Raw genomic sequence first — 14,496 nt, 5'->3', positions numbered from 1 at the left:
AATGGTGTCCTGTAGATAGTTTGAGGGATTTACTTTGGAGATTGTACTCTGTAGGTCCCGTTTGGAAATTGGGAAGGAAACCGTTTCTTGGGAGTCACTGGTGAGTAGCAAGATATGGAAGTCTCTAACTTTTTTTTATCAAAGAAATGCACAAAGTTGTTGCAGTGGGCCACTGATGACTTAAGAGCTGAAGTGGTGGAGGGGTCTGTAGTCTGCACGATAACCTCGAACAGACACTTCGGTCTGTTCTTTGCAGAATTCACAAGGGTTCTGATATGAGAGGATTTGGCTCTGCGTATTCAGTCTTTGTATTGTTTTCTTATTTTGCCTAGCTTTATCATAGTTAAGTAAGAGGGTGCTAGTCTCCATCCTTTCTCAAATTTTCTGATAAGCTTTCTGTCTTTGTAAAGTTCTTTTGAGAACAAAGGACTAGAGGGTTTTGGTCTGGATAATTTACACTTGAGGGGTGCACATTTGTCGAGAAGGGATTCCATGCAGACGTTGTACTTGTCGGTGGCCTCCCTAATATCAAAATGAGGTCTAATTGAAATTAGGGACTGAAGGGCCATGGCGGGCATGGCTTCTGTGTCAAGGTTGGATGTATTGTATTGTATTGAAATAGCATTTATATAGCTCTTACAACCCCTGACGAGGTGTCAAAGCACTTTTCTGTAAGTAGAACGCTACTCTGGAACCCTTAAAGGATTAGTGGTGAATTAGTATATTAAAACATGAAATTACTTTGAGTGGGGCTATGTTAGTCAGTTTTTTGGATTGAGAAGGATAACGGAGGGATAGAAGAGAGAAAAGGGGTGGTGAAGCACTTTTTCGGTGAGTAGAACTCTACTCCGGAACCCATATAGGATTAGTGGTGAATTAGTGGTAAATTAGTATAGTGAAATATGAAATTAATTTTAGTGGTGGACATGTTAGTCTGTTATTTGGTTTGAAAAGGATAGTGGAGGAATACAAGAGGGAAGGATTTTAGGGGGAACTCATAGCAGTAGGAGGATGCTTGGGATGAGTAAAAAGGAGGTGGAAGGGGGAAGAGTCAGAGAAAAGGGTTCAGAAAGGCTTGTTTTGGAGTAATGGAATTGCAAAAGAGGTATGAGATGATGCAAGGAGGGGTAGGGAAGGGATGTCTATAAATGGTTATTTTGGGGGTTATAGTGATGGTCTGGGGCTTGGGATGAATGAGAGAGTTGAGGTAGAGGATATATTGAGAGCAGTATAGGGTGAGAAATAGGGTAGTGCATTGGGTATACTGAATTAGAAGAAAATGAATCCATAGATAAATCCATAAGTACATGGAAGGTATATAAATGCATAAAGGAAGTTAGTATATGTGGATTAAAGATGCATTAAATAAACGTCAGCCTTCAAGTGCTGTTGTACTTTAAATTTGTTTTATTTTTTTTGTAATTCAATAGTGAAGCAATTGTAGATAGTTATGATAAGACATTTACTTAGTCATGCAGCCACTTATATACATGTCCAAATCATAGAATAATGTAGCTATCAATATTATATGTACATTTGTTAAGCAGAACTAATGAATAACTATATTTTTTCAAAACATAATAATTCTACACGTTTATACAAAGCAATACACATATGTAGGTACATAATTATAGTAAAAATACATGCTTGTATACAGAGAATTATGCCGTATATTTCCGTTTGTGTATGGTGATTATGTGGAGAAGAGGCAATTCTTAAGTAGTTTTCTGAAGATAAGGTGGTTATCCGTGGATCTTATGTTGTGGGGTTAAGAGTTTGGCTGCTCAAACAAAGAAGGATGTGCCACCCATGTTTTTTTTTCTTGTACGTTGGGATTTTGAGGCGAGATGCCGCTCTAGAGCAGAGGTTCCATTGGTAAATGTGTTTGGTGATTGCATTCCCGATGAAGAGCAGTCCTGTTCCATGTGTCGCTTTGTGGGTGATACAAAGCAGCTTGAACGTGAATCTTCTGACAATCGGTACCAATGCATGGGTTACAAGGCAGGTGAGATGTGGTCTTGCGGTTTATATGTAAGAGTAGTTCTGCATACGAGTTCTGAATCCATTGTAGTCTTTTCATGGCCGTTAAAGGTGATCCTTGGTAGAGGCTATTGGCGTAATCGAGTTTGGATAGAACAAGAGAGATGGTAGCCTGGAACTTGTGTGGAAATCCCAAATGGGGGAAGAATCGAAACAGAGTTTTTATAGTAACAAAGCTTGATCTTGCTAGTTTGTCCACTTGGGCATTTTTTGATAGCTAGGATTCCATTGTCATTCCGAGGTTTCTGACTTCCTTTGATACTTTAGGCAATGATCCCAGATAATCAGGCCACATGGCGAGCGGGTCCTAATGTTTCCAATCACCACACGTGAGTACTTCCATTTTGGAAGTATTCAGTTTGAGATGGATCCATGTCATCCATTGATCCACGGCTCTGAAAGAACTGAAAATTGGCGGGTTTACAATGTCTTTGGGGCATTCCAGTTGAAAGAGTATTTGCATGTCATCTCCAGTCATAGCATGTAAGGTGATATTGATTGATCAATGCCGGTGATGACTTCATGTAGATGTTGAAAAGCATGGGTGAGATGATAGAGCCTTGAAGGACCCCTGCTTTTGTGAAGTACAGGTTGGACGAGAAAGGGGGGGGTATGGATGACATTAGTTCTGTTCAGTAGGTAGGATGTGATCCAGTCAAGAGCAGTCCCCTCTATGCCGCTTTGTAGAGTCTTTGTATTAGAGTTTCATGGTCAACTGTTTTTTCTGGGTGTGGGAAAGCCATACCCGATTTTTCCACTCTGTAATTCCGTCCAAAAAATGTGCATAAGGCTTAGAGAAGGGGGTCAATGTATGCATTTAAACCCCAGGGAGTTGTGAAATCTGTGTAGTTTTAGGATCAGAAAAAACGGTCTCAAACCGTAATTCCCTGTTCCATGGGGTTGTGTAGATACAGAGTGTTTACCACACTGCAACGATAAATTAGCATACATATTATAATAAGGCAATTTTTGTATTTAAGAGATATTATGAAAGCACAGATGAGGATATATTGCGTTGTATCTTGCCATTATGTGGAAAGGCTGCACTTTTTCAAGCATATACACTGCAATAATTTCTATAACTGTACGCTTGGATATGCCAATAAAGTTTTATTTTTTTATTGAACCCACACTTGTACTCTTTATTTGTGAAATTGTTTCCTCCATTCTCTATATATTATATTAAAGTGATGGATGATTTTTACAACATCCTACTATTTTCTCATTTCGTGTCATATAGAGAGCTTTTTCTGGGATTTTCCTGCCCTTTTGTTATTTCCATACTGCATGATTATGTTAGAGACATGTTCTGTGCGGCTTTTAAAGGATACCTTTCTTTTTCCGTTTCTGCAGGCTCTGTTTATAAAGAGTGTCAATATTTGTGACTGACATTTTTAATTCCTGGCACATCACATGGCACTCGATAGAAACCCCACAATAAATATACCCCTAATGTGCACGCATCCTGCCGCAGTCTGCTAATGATCTGAGGGAGGGTGGTTGTAATTAGTTTGGGGGAGGCGCCTTTCATCCCGAAGATGCTGATAAGATGCTTATCAGACGGCAGCTTTCAAGAGGCCGACATGTTACCCACATAGAGCTGTTGCCATTCAAAAAACTTTTAATAATGCTTTATTAAAGTCGATCTTATCTGAAGCGGTACAATGTTTGTTTTCCCGTGATGAGCGCCAGGAGCCTTCATCTGAAGCCTGCCCAAATATTACAGCTTCTTTGACAAATAACAGGAAAACATCCAAGTGAATTCTTTCATTAGAAATGAGCAATGTAATTAACTCAATGTTATCACCCTGAAGCTGTCAAATAAATTCCTAAAAATAAATTCTATTTTTATTTCTATTTCTGAAGATGGGAGTACATTTTAAACGTAAGAGATTCATAACATGCAATGAGTTTTTAGTTTTATGTAATATATTTGGTGAGCTTACTTTATTTTCCTTTTTTACAGCTTGTGAAATATGCTAATGTTCTGAGGAGCAGTAGAAGGTTCCATTTCAAGCATTACCACAAGGAGGAGTACAGAAAGCTTCTGGTCAAGTCGCTGACCACACACAATGCACTCTGGAGCAGAACGACGCTGCGTGTTTATTTTAAATCCAGTCCTGACATTTATAGGGCATAAATTTATTTAGGCAGTAGCCGCCAGCACCGATCGGCGTTGACGGTAAAAAAATGTACCCCCTCTCGCTGTGACTCTCCACCGGCGTCCTGCCGTCTTCCATCCTGGCCAGTCTTCAAAACAGGAAGCACCCAGGTTGAGGCTCTCCTGAGCCAATCACAATGCTGCAATGCAGCGTTGTGATTGGTTCTCCTAAGCCAATCACAAGTCTGCAATGCAGCCGTGTGATTGGTCTGACCACCATGGTTCAGCGCTCAGACAGATGCTGGGGGCCTGGGCATGTTCTCCATGCAGGCTGTAATGCAGCCTGCATAGAGAACATGAAAAGTGCGCATGATTGTTTGGCCGGCCTGAGTCATGTGCACTTGGAGTGGGCAAGCCACTCTTTCCATGCTCCTCTGTCATCAGCCGACTCTCCTTCTACGTACCCAACAGACAACTCCGCTCCGCTGACCACGCCCTAGCCACGGTCCCAAGCCTCCGGAGAACTACATCCGGAGGCAGATCCTTCTCCCATTGCGCCGCCAAGACCTGGAACACCCTCCCCCTCCACCTACGTCAAACCGAAGACCTGCCGACCTTCAGGAGACAACTCAAGACATGGCTCTTCGACCAGTAACAGCTTCCCCCCTCCACCACCCCGCGCCTTGAAACCCGCCCGGGTATGTAGTGCGCTTTACAAGTTATATGATTGATTGATTGATCGAAGCAGCCCTGCCCCACCTGCAAAGCTGACGGCAGCAGGAAGAAAAATAAAATGATAATAACCTAGAGTTATTATCATTTTATTTTACCTTTCTTTCACTGCTGCAAAGCAGTGGGGCGATGTTCCTCCACCTTAGTGGAAGAGCCGCCACTGCATTTAAGCCTTCATCCTGAGAGGGGTACAAATCATGATTTGGGTGCAATTAGGATTCTGACTCTGGTGGTAACTAAGCAATCCACTAACTTTGACTGCCATGATTTTTGCCAGGTAAACCTTGGAGCTAAAAGTGTGACAAACCTATCCAAATTCTGAGGTTACACATCGCGTAACATAAGAAAACATTCACAATTACCAAAATATCTGCCATTCCAAGGTCCGAAACAGTGAAAGATGCTCAGATTTTGCACATGGTAACTGCTACGCACCATAACATAAGTATAATTTGTACCCTAAATTGGTGACCACTTGAAGAGAGGTCTTAAGACTGTAAGTGTATGAGTTACTGTATGAGTGGCAGTGAATGCAGCTTCAAAACATGTGGTGATTTCTGCTCCGTAATTCTGAGCTCCGACTTACAGAGAACATACATTAACTCATGCAATTATCACGTTAGTACAGGCACATTCGTTCAAAACAGGTGCCTCAATTATATGTTAAAAGCAGTATTGGAAAATGTTTTCATATCAAACCCCCCATTTGGGAAAATCTCTGTCCATGAATACTATTGAGGGGTCCTTGAAAGTGTGGACGGGAATTCCACCTTGATATTTTTCACTTAAAGTGGGGCAAATTATTATTTTCACAGCACTACATTGACAAATTTCTTAGCCCATTAGACTATAGGCTTCACTGACAGTTCTTAAGAGAAGTTCAAGAAAAACTCCAATGATTCAGGATCTGATGCAGCACTGACGAGAATTATTTATTAGAAGAAACAAATCATGTACTCGTCTAAAAGGAAATTGTGCGCTATTCCCGAAGGACTGCCTTTAAGGCTAAATCGGGCGAGGATCGTTCGGGCGATCTTGAATCCCAATTGATTTAGCTCTTAAAGAAACCTGATCGTCCAAGAATATCGGAGGATTTCACATTGTCCTGTTGGATCATTCCAAAGCTGAAACTCCATTCCAAACTGACATCTTGACTCAGTTCCAAAAGACATCACTGGCATTTATCCACAATGTCACTACCTAAACGATTGGTCCAACAAATCTGATGCTGAAGTGGTGGTGAATGGAAGTATATATGAAATTCTCTCCTACGTACCTACGTAGGATAATTCTACAGCTTCAGAGGAAATAGAGATCATTAAGCTCTGGTCTGGTGATCTACACCTTCATGAGCCCAACCCATATAGATGAGGACTATTACCACAATTTAGAAATTCATAGGCACTGATCAGTGTATGGTTAAACATTGAATGCCCATTTTGTAGATGTCAGTGGTGCCTCTAAATGCTTCTTTTGCTTACTTTGTCTCTAGTAACATCATCGCCATGAGTTGGTCAAGAAAGAAAGGCAGACTTTGTGGTAGCTGGCCAATGACTTTTCAGAGTCAGTTTCTAACTATTCTATATTTCTTTTTTGCCCTCTGTTATCTGTTGTTGACACTTTAGCAATTAAACAACCAGCAATTAATCGAATTTTGTATTGCTTTTGGCTTACCCAGATAGACATTTTTTACAGGTCAAACTTCAAAAGTCACAATTTTCTCAGATTGGCTCATAGAAAGTTTTGGGTGCCTGCCAGAGCACGTTTAAGGAATACAAAAAGGAAAAACAGTATACATCGAGTGGGCTTAGGGTCAACCTCCTTCAGACATTGCTTTTTAGAAACGTCATTCACATTTAAGATCAGCCCACAGGGTAAGCATTTTGGGGGCGAATTTACAAGCCCATTGCGCTGCCGGGATGTAACTTTTTCTTATATTGAAAGTGACGCACTGCCCACGCAAGGGGCTTGCAAATAAGCCCCTTGGTGTTCTGTCAGTCATCATGACTGTTGGCATTTATCCCATTTACTGTTGTAGCCCAATGTAGGTGTGAGCACTGAGAAGCAAAGTAGGATTCTCCAGCCACTACTACTTGATATCAAACAGCGGTCCTGCAGGAAGTTATTGTGTGCGGCACAAGCTGTGAAGTTCAAAACTTGATAGGAGATGTTTGGTTGATTGCACTGTTAAAACCCGGAGCCTGACCGTAGAAAGCGAGCAGTTCTGAGTAACCGGAGCTCAAAGCATATGCTCTTGCTTCATGGAAAATGGGGGTAAGTATTTGGTAAACACCAGAGTCGTCTTCAGTGGTTTGACAGCAGTTTGGCATGGATTGGTAATTTTTCACACACACATGTATTTGCACATGTCCTCCCAAAACCATCTAGAGAACGGATGGAGGAAATGGTTAAAACAAGGCGGGACTATTTTCAGCCATAAATCCCGCTCCAGTCCAGCCCAGGACTCTACAGGTTCTCTGTAAGAAAGCGCCGGTAACGGGTCAAGAGTACCAGTAAACCTCCAGCACCCCAGAGAGACTGAGGACGTGTTGGTCATCTTAATACCCCTGACCTTGACACAGTAAGTGAGACTTGGGACAGTAGCATGGTCCATGCAACAAAGGGTAACTGAAGCATCATCTGTGGCACCCTGCACTGGATTAGCATTTGACATGTTCTCTTGGGCTGCATGCCACTCAGGCTAAACTTGAGAAACTACCTATGGGTCAACAATCCCATTATAAAGCTGCCAGCCTGAGTCAGCTGAGTGAAACTGTTTCTCCTTGAGTGTGCCTAGAAACCTACTGGCCCAGTTCCCCTCCCCTCCCTCTACTGCACATGGAGACAAAGCATGACGCCATTCATAAAGAATGTGCCGACCAACATCTGTGGTACTCTCAAACACCATGTGCCATCCAGCATTGCCAAGAGTAGAGGGCATGACACTACCCTTCATTGCTGGAAGCTGTGAGCAGCACAATTCTTCTTTCATGTTAGAACTGCAACCATCACACGCCCCTCGCGTATTTCATTGGACTGAATGGCTGTGTTAGACTGGAGTGTTTTTAATTCAGCACTATGAAACATTCAAGAAGAAAAGCCAAGGAAGAATAGTTTTAGAAAAAAATACGTGTTGTCAAGTTTTTATAGCAATACAAGTTGTCAAAAGTAGTGTCCATATAGAACAGGTGTTCATTCCAACCATACTATGTAGTGTCTCAGCTGTATAGCTTATACGCTCCTCACCTCTGCTTCTCTACTTCCGTCAATTCCTCACTCATATCTCTCCTTACGTCTTCTCTGCTAGCCTTCTGTCAAGCTGGGTTATTACGTGTTCATGGCTTCAAAGCTCCCATGTTTATCAAAGTACTCTTCTATACAAACTGCCCTGTACTATTCACTGCAGCATCTATACTGGTTTCATCACCCTTGCTGTGAAACATCAGCACCTAGTAAGTCACTATTATGAATTCCCTTACACCCCTGTGCTAGTGCTAAGATGGGTGCAAAGGTAATTTGCCCTCTTTTTTCTCATTAGTGCCCCTTAGTTATGCGCAAATAGCGCTCACTCATTTGTTGCATAACCACGCACCACCAGACAGGAGTCATGTCATGAGCTTAGTTTCTGTGCTGCACCAGCACAGAAGGGTCTGTGCATTTATTTTTCCCATCTCCAGCACATATATTAACTTAATAAAGCTCCGAGTTAGTGCATGGACTTCAGACAACAGATCTCCGAAACGCAGGTCAGTACTTGCCTCTTTGTGCTTCTGAGCTTCGATGTCAAGAAAACATGCACTAACTGGAAATTTTTCGCGTTAATGGGTTCCCTGAAGATGCGAAAAAGAAATGCACACACTTGGCCAGTGCAGCGTAAAAACCAGGACCCTAACACGGCCCCTGGTATTACTTGACTGAGCAAAACCACTTGATGTTCCCAAAGTAGGTGCACATTGTTTTGCGTGGTTTGTTTCACATTTTTAGCCTTGATTTGCAATCGGGTGGAAACGCACCAAAAAATGATAGGTGCATTTTCGAATCCGCAACATGGTGTTTTTTTTTTTCGGATATTATCAGTATCATTTTCAAGTCTCTTAAATATTTGAGATTTGCATCACTCATACAAAACAGTACAGCCTTGACACAAAGTAGCGTAGCTATATAACCTCTTAAAAAGCATCGCTGTAAAAATAATTTTGCATTTTTAAAAGGAACCTACCACTGTTGCGAATTCTCTCCTCGAGTACGTCTGTGTGCCCATTTGGCAACTTCCTGTTGAATATCTCTGCTGATCTGAGAAACATGGCTTCCATTGCAGAGCCCTTCAGCAAGGCTATCTGGTCTTCATGGTCCAAAGATTGAAATCCTGGAAAACATGAGATACATTGTTGAAAGGTATATCTTTCAGTGTTCAAAATGCAGAGAATCCTTGCTCTTTTCATGTGTTGGGGTTAAAACCTACTTGTGCTCGTTGTGCAAGTACACCCGACACGAGGACTCTTGTGCTTGTGATAGTCTCGTGCCAACGTTCTAGAAATATACAGTTCAAGTGGCTAAAAAGATAGGGTATTTCTAACAAAGACCTTTACATGGACAAAAACTTTTTTTTTAAAACTACATGTTCTTATGTAACCAAATTGATTAAGGCACTGAGAAAATGGTAGATCCTTTGCGGAAAATATTGTCAAAACTAGGGGTGGGCGAAATTTGCGAAATTAACTTTTGCAAATTATCGCGAAAATGTTTAAAATTATCGCAAACAAGCGGAAATATCGTTAAGATGCGGAAGTTTTTTTCCCGCATGTTCGCGAGATTTTCTGCATGGTTGCGGGTTGCCAACCTACCCATGTGGTTGCTTGCGGGCACGGCCATCTTGTTTTGAGTTGTCTCGCGGTGCATGATCGCGAGAAGAAAGACGTGATCGCGCGACGCATGACGTCACTGCGGGCGCGAACTGTCGCGAGACAGCGCAAATGGCTAAAAACAATCCAACATCTCATGGAGAACGCGACCGGATCAAGAAAACTTGTCGGCGAACGCAGGGATTCAGGTAAGGCGATCGCGCGCGCGCGCGAGAATGTATTATTTTACAGCGCGAGCAAGAAACAAATTATCGCCAAGCTGCGGAAACCGGAAATTTTGACATTTTCGCGCCCTCCGCGGAACGCGAAAATGTCAAATTATCGCAATTTCCGCGAACGGAACGAAATTTTCGCCCAGGCCTAGTCAAAACACAGCAGTCAAAATGCCCTTTTGGTTCTGCTTTAGCAAATGTTCTTTCTTTCAGCAAATCTTATTAAATAGCATGTCATTCAACAACCAGCTTCCAAAACCAGCCGAACTTTAATAACGCTTTCGTTCCTTATTGTATCAACTTGTCATGTCCCAAAAGTGTGGAATGTCTTTTTCTGTGGACATCAGCCTTTTTAAAAGGTCTCCAAAATGAGATGCACTTTTATAAAGTTGTCCTGTTTTCTATACCTTAAATCTATTACCTTGTCATTGTTAAATGTATTGCGCTCATCATCGCTTAAGTTAAACCTCACTATCACAAAACTTTATTACCAGGGATCTGTGGGATCCTGCTAGCTAAAAAAACAAAAACAAAAACCAGAAAAAGGATAAAAGCAAAAATATTTTTTGACTCTTAAAAGGATAATACCGTAGTAGTCTGTAGCACTGGCGGGAACTATTTTGTGACTTAGGGCCTGATTTAGATCTTGGGGGATGGGATACTCTGTCACAGATGTGACGGATATCCTGTCTGCTGTACTGGAAGTGCCATAGGATATAATGCACTTGTATTATAGTATCCGTCACATTTATGATGGAGTATCCCATGCGTCAAGATCTAAATCAGGCCCATAGTGTGTGCAGGTACCCCTTGTGAAAGGTATAATATAAATATAATTCTAGTAATATCAAAAGGCCTTTGCTTTCGCCAGACCTAATAATGCATTACAACTCTGTATATGTAAGTTTTAGCAGAGGACAGTGATTTAGGGCCCAATTCACAAAGACAGTTGGCTATTTGCTCCGGTAAGGTTTCAACTGCCCTTAAGCAAATTCTGAAATTTTCGAAATTTGCAAAGCATTACCAGAGTACACTGAATAATAAAATGTAATGCATAACTAATATCGCACTTGGGGCCATATGTAGGTAGCCTCACATTTACCGATTCATAAATACCGAAATTTACCGATTCGGTATTTATGAATCGGTAAATGTGATGTAGGTAATGATTCGGTAAAGATTACCGAATCGGAAAAATTCGGTAATTATGAATCAGTATTTACCGATTCGGTAATGGGGGGGAGCATATACAAGGGTGGCAGGGTGTCACATTGACACCCTGTTGCACCCCTAAATCTTGCATGTGTGCACATGTGGCGCACGTACATGCCCTAAGGGCATGTATGTCTGCCACATGGCACTCTTAAATCTGCAAAATATTGCTTTTTGCAAGGTATTCGTTATTTATCACCAACCTGTATTTGGTGGTAAATAACGAATTCTTAATACTAATTTTAACTCTGTAGCGTGCTCTCTACATTGCATTTCTGGATTCGGTATTTACCGAATCGGTATTTTACTGATTTCTTAATTTCCGATTCGGTAAATACCGAATCCAGAAATCAGCCCCCTACATCGCAAATGCCTAAATACCGGTCAGTAACGGGATATTTACCGAATTTCGGCCGTTACTGACCGGTATTTGGCTTCCTACATGAGGCCCTTGGTCTTTGCAGCAAAAGCATTGTTTGTGTGCTCTCTCCTCTTTCCCACCCTAAAACGAATTTAATCTGCCCCTTAATTGGAGTTTATCTCTGACCATTTTCTAAGGGTGGAAAACTGCCTGCATTATTTCATGTGGTTCCACAAACATGTGATTTTGTGGGTATTCACCAACATTAGGAGGTGTCCCCACTTTGGAATGCTGAAAACACACAGTTATTGTTTTCTTTCTTACACATATTGTCTACTGGAGCTTTCAGTTACAATGAATATGTTATACACTGTTGACTGATTTGCCGAAACATGAAAAATACTCCCTTCACAGTTTCAATAATAAGGGCCAGATCTAGAATTTGGCAGAAGGTACTCTGTCCATCAGATTGCGGAGGACATAACGACAGTCATCCTGACAGAACACCATCCACCAAACTTAGAGACCGCAACTGGCTCAGTGGTGATCAATGAACCTTGACAGGGACAAGGTACAAAAGGTTTGCTGGACAGTTGTGATTGGTTTTGATGGCCGTCCACCAAACTTTAACAAACTCCCATAGTGGGGGCTTGTTATTGAAAAACAAAAACTACCTGGTGGTGATAGACAGGGAGAAAAGGACATCACACTGTCCACCCTTAATACAGTGTTTGTTGGAATGTGCTCTTTCTCTGATGGTCTCTATTCTGTAGAGCCCTCGGAGAAAGCATTCTGGCGACAGAGCTAACAGGGGCTCCTTTGATGGAAAGCTCTCACCTCTAAATAGGATGGGTGTACCATCACCCCATAAAACACATATTTCTCAGTTTTAGGCAATGAAGTGTATTGTATTACTTGAGCACAGTGGAATCGTCTTTAATACTGCCATGTTAAGTTTGTAATAGTTAAGACACAGGCAGCCATAGGGGTTGTTTATTTTAGACACTATGATGAATGTGGCAAAGGGACTCTTGGGTTTTTGATTTTTCCATTGCTCTTGAGCATCAGAATGTGCTGAAGTTAACCATGTAGGCAAAAAGCAGTGAGTTTCCTGAATCTATACTGAGGGTGGTAGAGGGGGTCAAGTGAGGAGTATTTGATGCTCATCGTATTAAGAAGCTTTCTCCAGTTCCAAATCAGTCTCTGATAAGGTGCTTAGTTTCTCCCTTAGGTTCATCTTCTGCTTCTTTAGGAACAAAAGGAATGAAATGTAGACAAGCCATGAGGACTGTAATCCCTGTTCCACTTTTTGTTTTATATATTAACAGCTAATGGATTGGCTCTCTACTATCAAATCAATCTTACAATGGAATTCAAACTATCCAGTAAAGTAGCAGCTAGATAAAAACATCTTGTACCCATAGGCCTCTTTTCAAAGGTCTACATAAGCAGAGGGTTGCAGATCCTCTTTCTCTAGCTGTCATTTTTCCATTCAGGGTATTGACTTTCAAATGACTTATGGTCTGGCCCTGCAAAACCTACACAGAGATCAATAATTCCATTATTAATAGCTAGTACGGCTGCTTACATTTTATTTTATTACTGGGGGAAGCCAGGAGATAATAGTGATGTTCTTGGAGTTGGTATGTTCCTTTGAAGGATCTTCACCTCCAACCTGATATGAAGTTCACTAAAGATCATCAAATTTATTATCTGGAGTCATTCTAAATTGTTATTTGGCGGGGTTACACATTGACACCTTTCATGTTGTGTCCTTGTTTTAGGGCCTGATATAAAGTATGGCGGTATGTACCTTGTCAGGATGGCAGCAGGAATTATATCTTCCTAGCAGGTCTTCTGAAGGAACCAAAAGTTTGGCAAACATCGACAGACAGTACTCGTGGCCAATCATTAAACTTTTTGTTTTTCAAAAACAACCTCCCAAAGTGGGAGGTTACTTAAGAAACACAAATACCTAATGCTCCTACGCCAAGGGAATTGTTACCCTGGTTTGGGGGGTCATTATTTGTATTTTTCTGTTCATCACTACTAGGTTTTTCATGGGGGTGATGAGCAGAAAAAATGGACATCAAATCATCAGCCCTAAATAGGGTAGGAGGTGTGAGGCCCTTACTCTGACAGCCAGCCCTTAGTCAGACTATTGGATTAAGCTTTACATCAAACAAGCCAATGGAGCCCTGATTATGGAAAGCTGACAGTCTGTCCACATCTAAATAGGACGGGTGAAACAAGAGTTTGGTGGACAGGCTACTCTGTACCTGTCAGCCAAACCCTAAATCTGGGCCTTTGTCTGAAGACCACTACACATGAGACAGACCACAGTGATGAGCAGAAGAGGCATTACTTCTGATGTCCATGTTTTTAAGTTGCTACCTTAACAGAGCTCCATAGAAATCATCCTGGTGATCTGAAGCACCTGCAAGGGTTTGAGAGGCAGAGCTTTAAAAACTATATTCTCTACAGATGTAGGATGTCTAGATATTGCTGGGTAATAATATCAAAGTTGGGAATCCCTTTCTTGTTAAATCCACCCTCAGAGTATGGATTATAAATTGCAACAACTTCATATGTTATTGTCCAAATAATGCTCCACGTCAGTTATTCACACAACCTCACTTACATTTCTCAGGCTGATCTAATCTCAATAGCAAAATCAATATTTACAAAATATACTTTTGATAGAAGATGTGTGTTCCCTTAGAAAATAATTGTGTGGAACACCTCTGCAAAAATTATTGACTCCTTAAAGTATCTATTTCAGTTGTACAGGGTCGAAACCTCTTCATTCTATCCGTTGTTCATAGGAGACTCTTGTTAAAGTAAAAGATTTCCGGAATCTAACAAGACTATTTCCTCTTGCTGCTTGTTTTTTGGTCTGAAATCTCAAATGCATCTTTTCCCTAGTCACAGATACATAACATTACAATGGAGTGACATCTTGAGAATTTGCCAAAT

At 41.3% G+C, this 14,496-nt stretch overlaps 1 protein-coding gene across 2 annotated transcripts in view; it reads right to left on the bottom strand.

Annotated features, from left to right (window-relative positions):
• Nucleotides 1-14,496, bottom strand: part of NR1H4 (nuclear receptor subfamily 1 group H member 4) — a 338,233-nt gene that overhangs the window by 35,449 nt on the left and 288,288 nt on the right. For both annotated transcript variants that reach the window (XM_085653893.1, XM_085653894.1), the window contains one exon: nt 9,093-9,239. In XM_085653893.1, coding sequence (XP_085510019.1) covers nt 9,093-9,239 — 147 coding nt within the window. The remainder of the gene's footprint in view (nt 1-9,092; nt 9,240-14,496) is intronic.

This window comes from Triturus cristatus, chromosome 4_1 (assembly GCF_964204655.1).
Source record: "Triturus cristatus chromosome 4_1, aTriCri1.1, whole genome shotgun sequence".
Taxonomy (NCBI): domain Eukaryota; kingdom Metazoa; phylum Chordata; class Amphibia; order Caudata; family Salamandridae; genus Triturus; species Triturus cristatus.
Note: the sequence above shows the minus strand (reverse complement) of the source record. Positions and strands in the feature narration are given on the sequence as shown.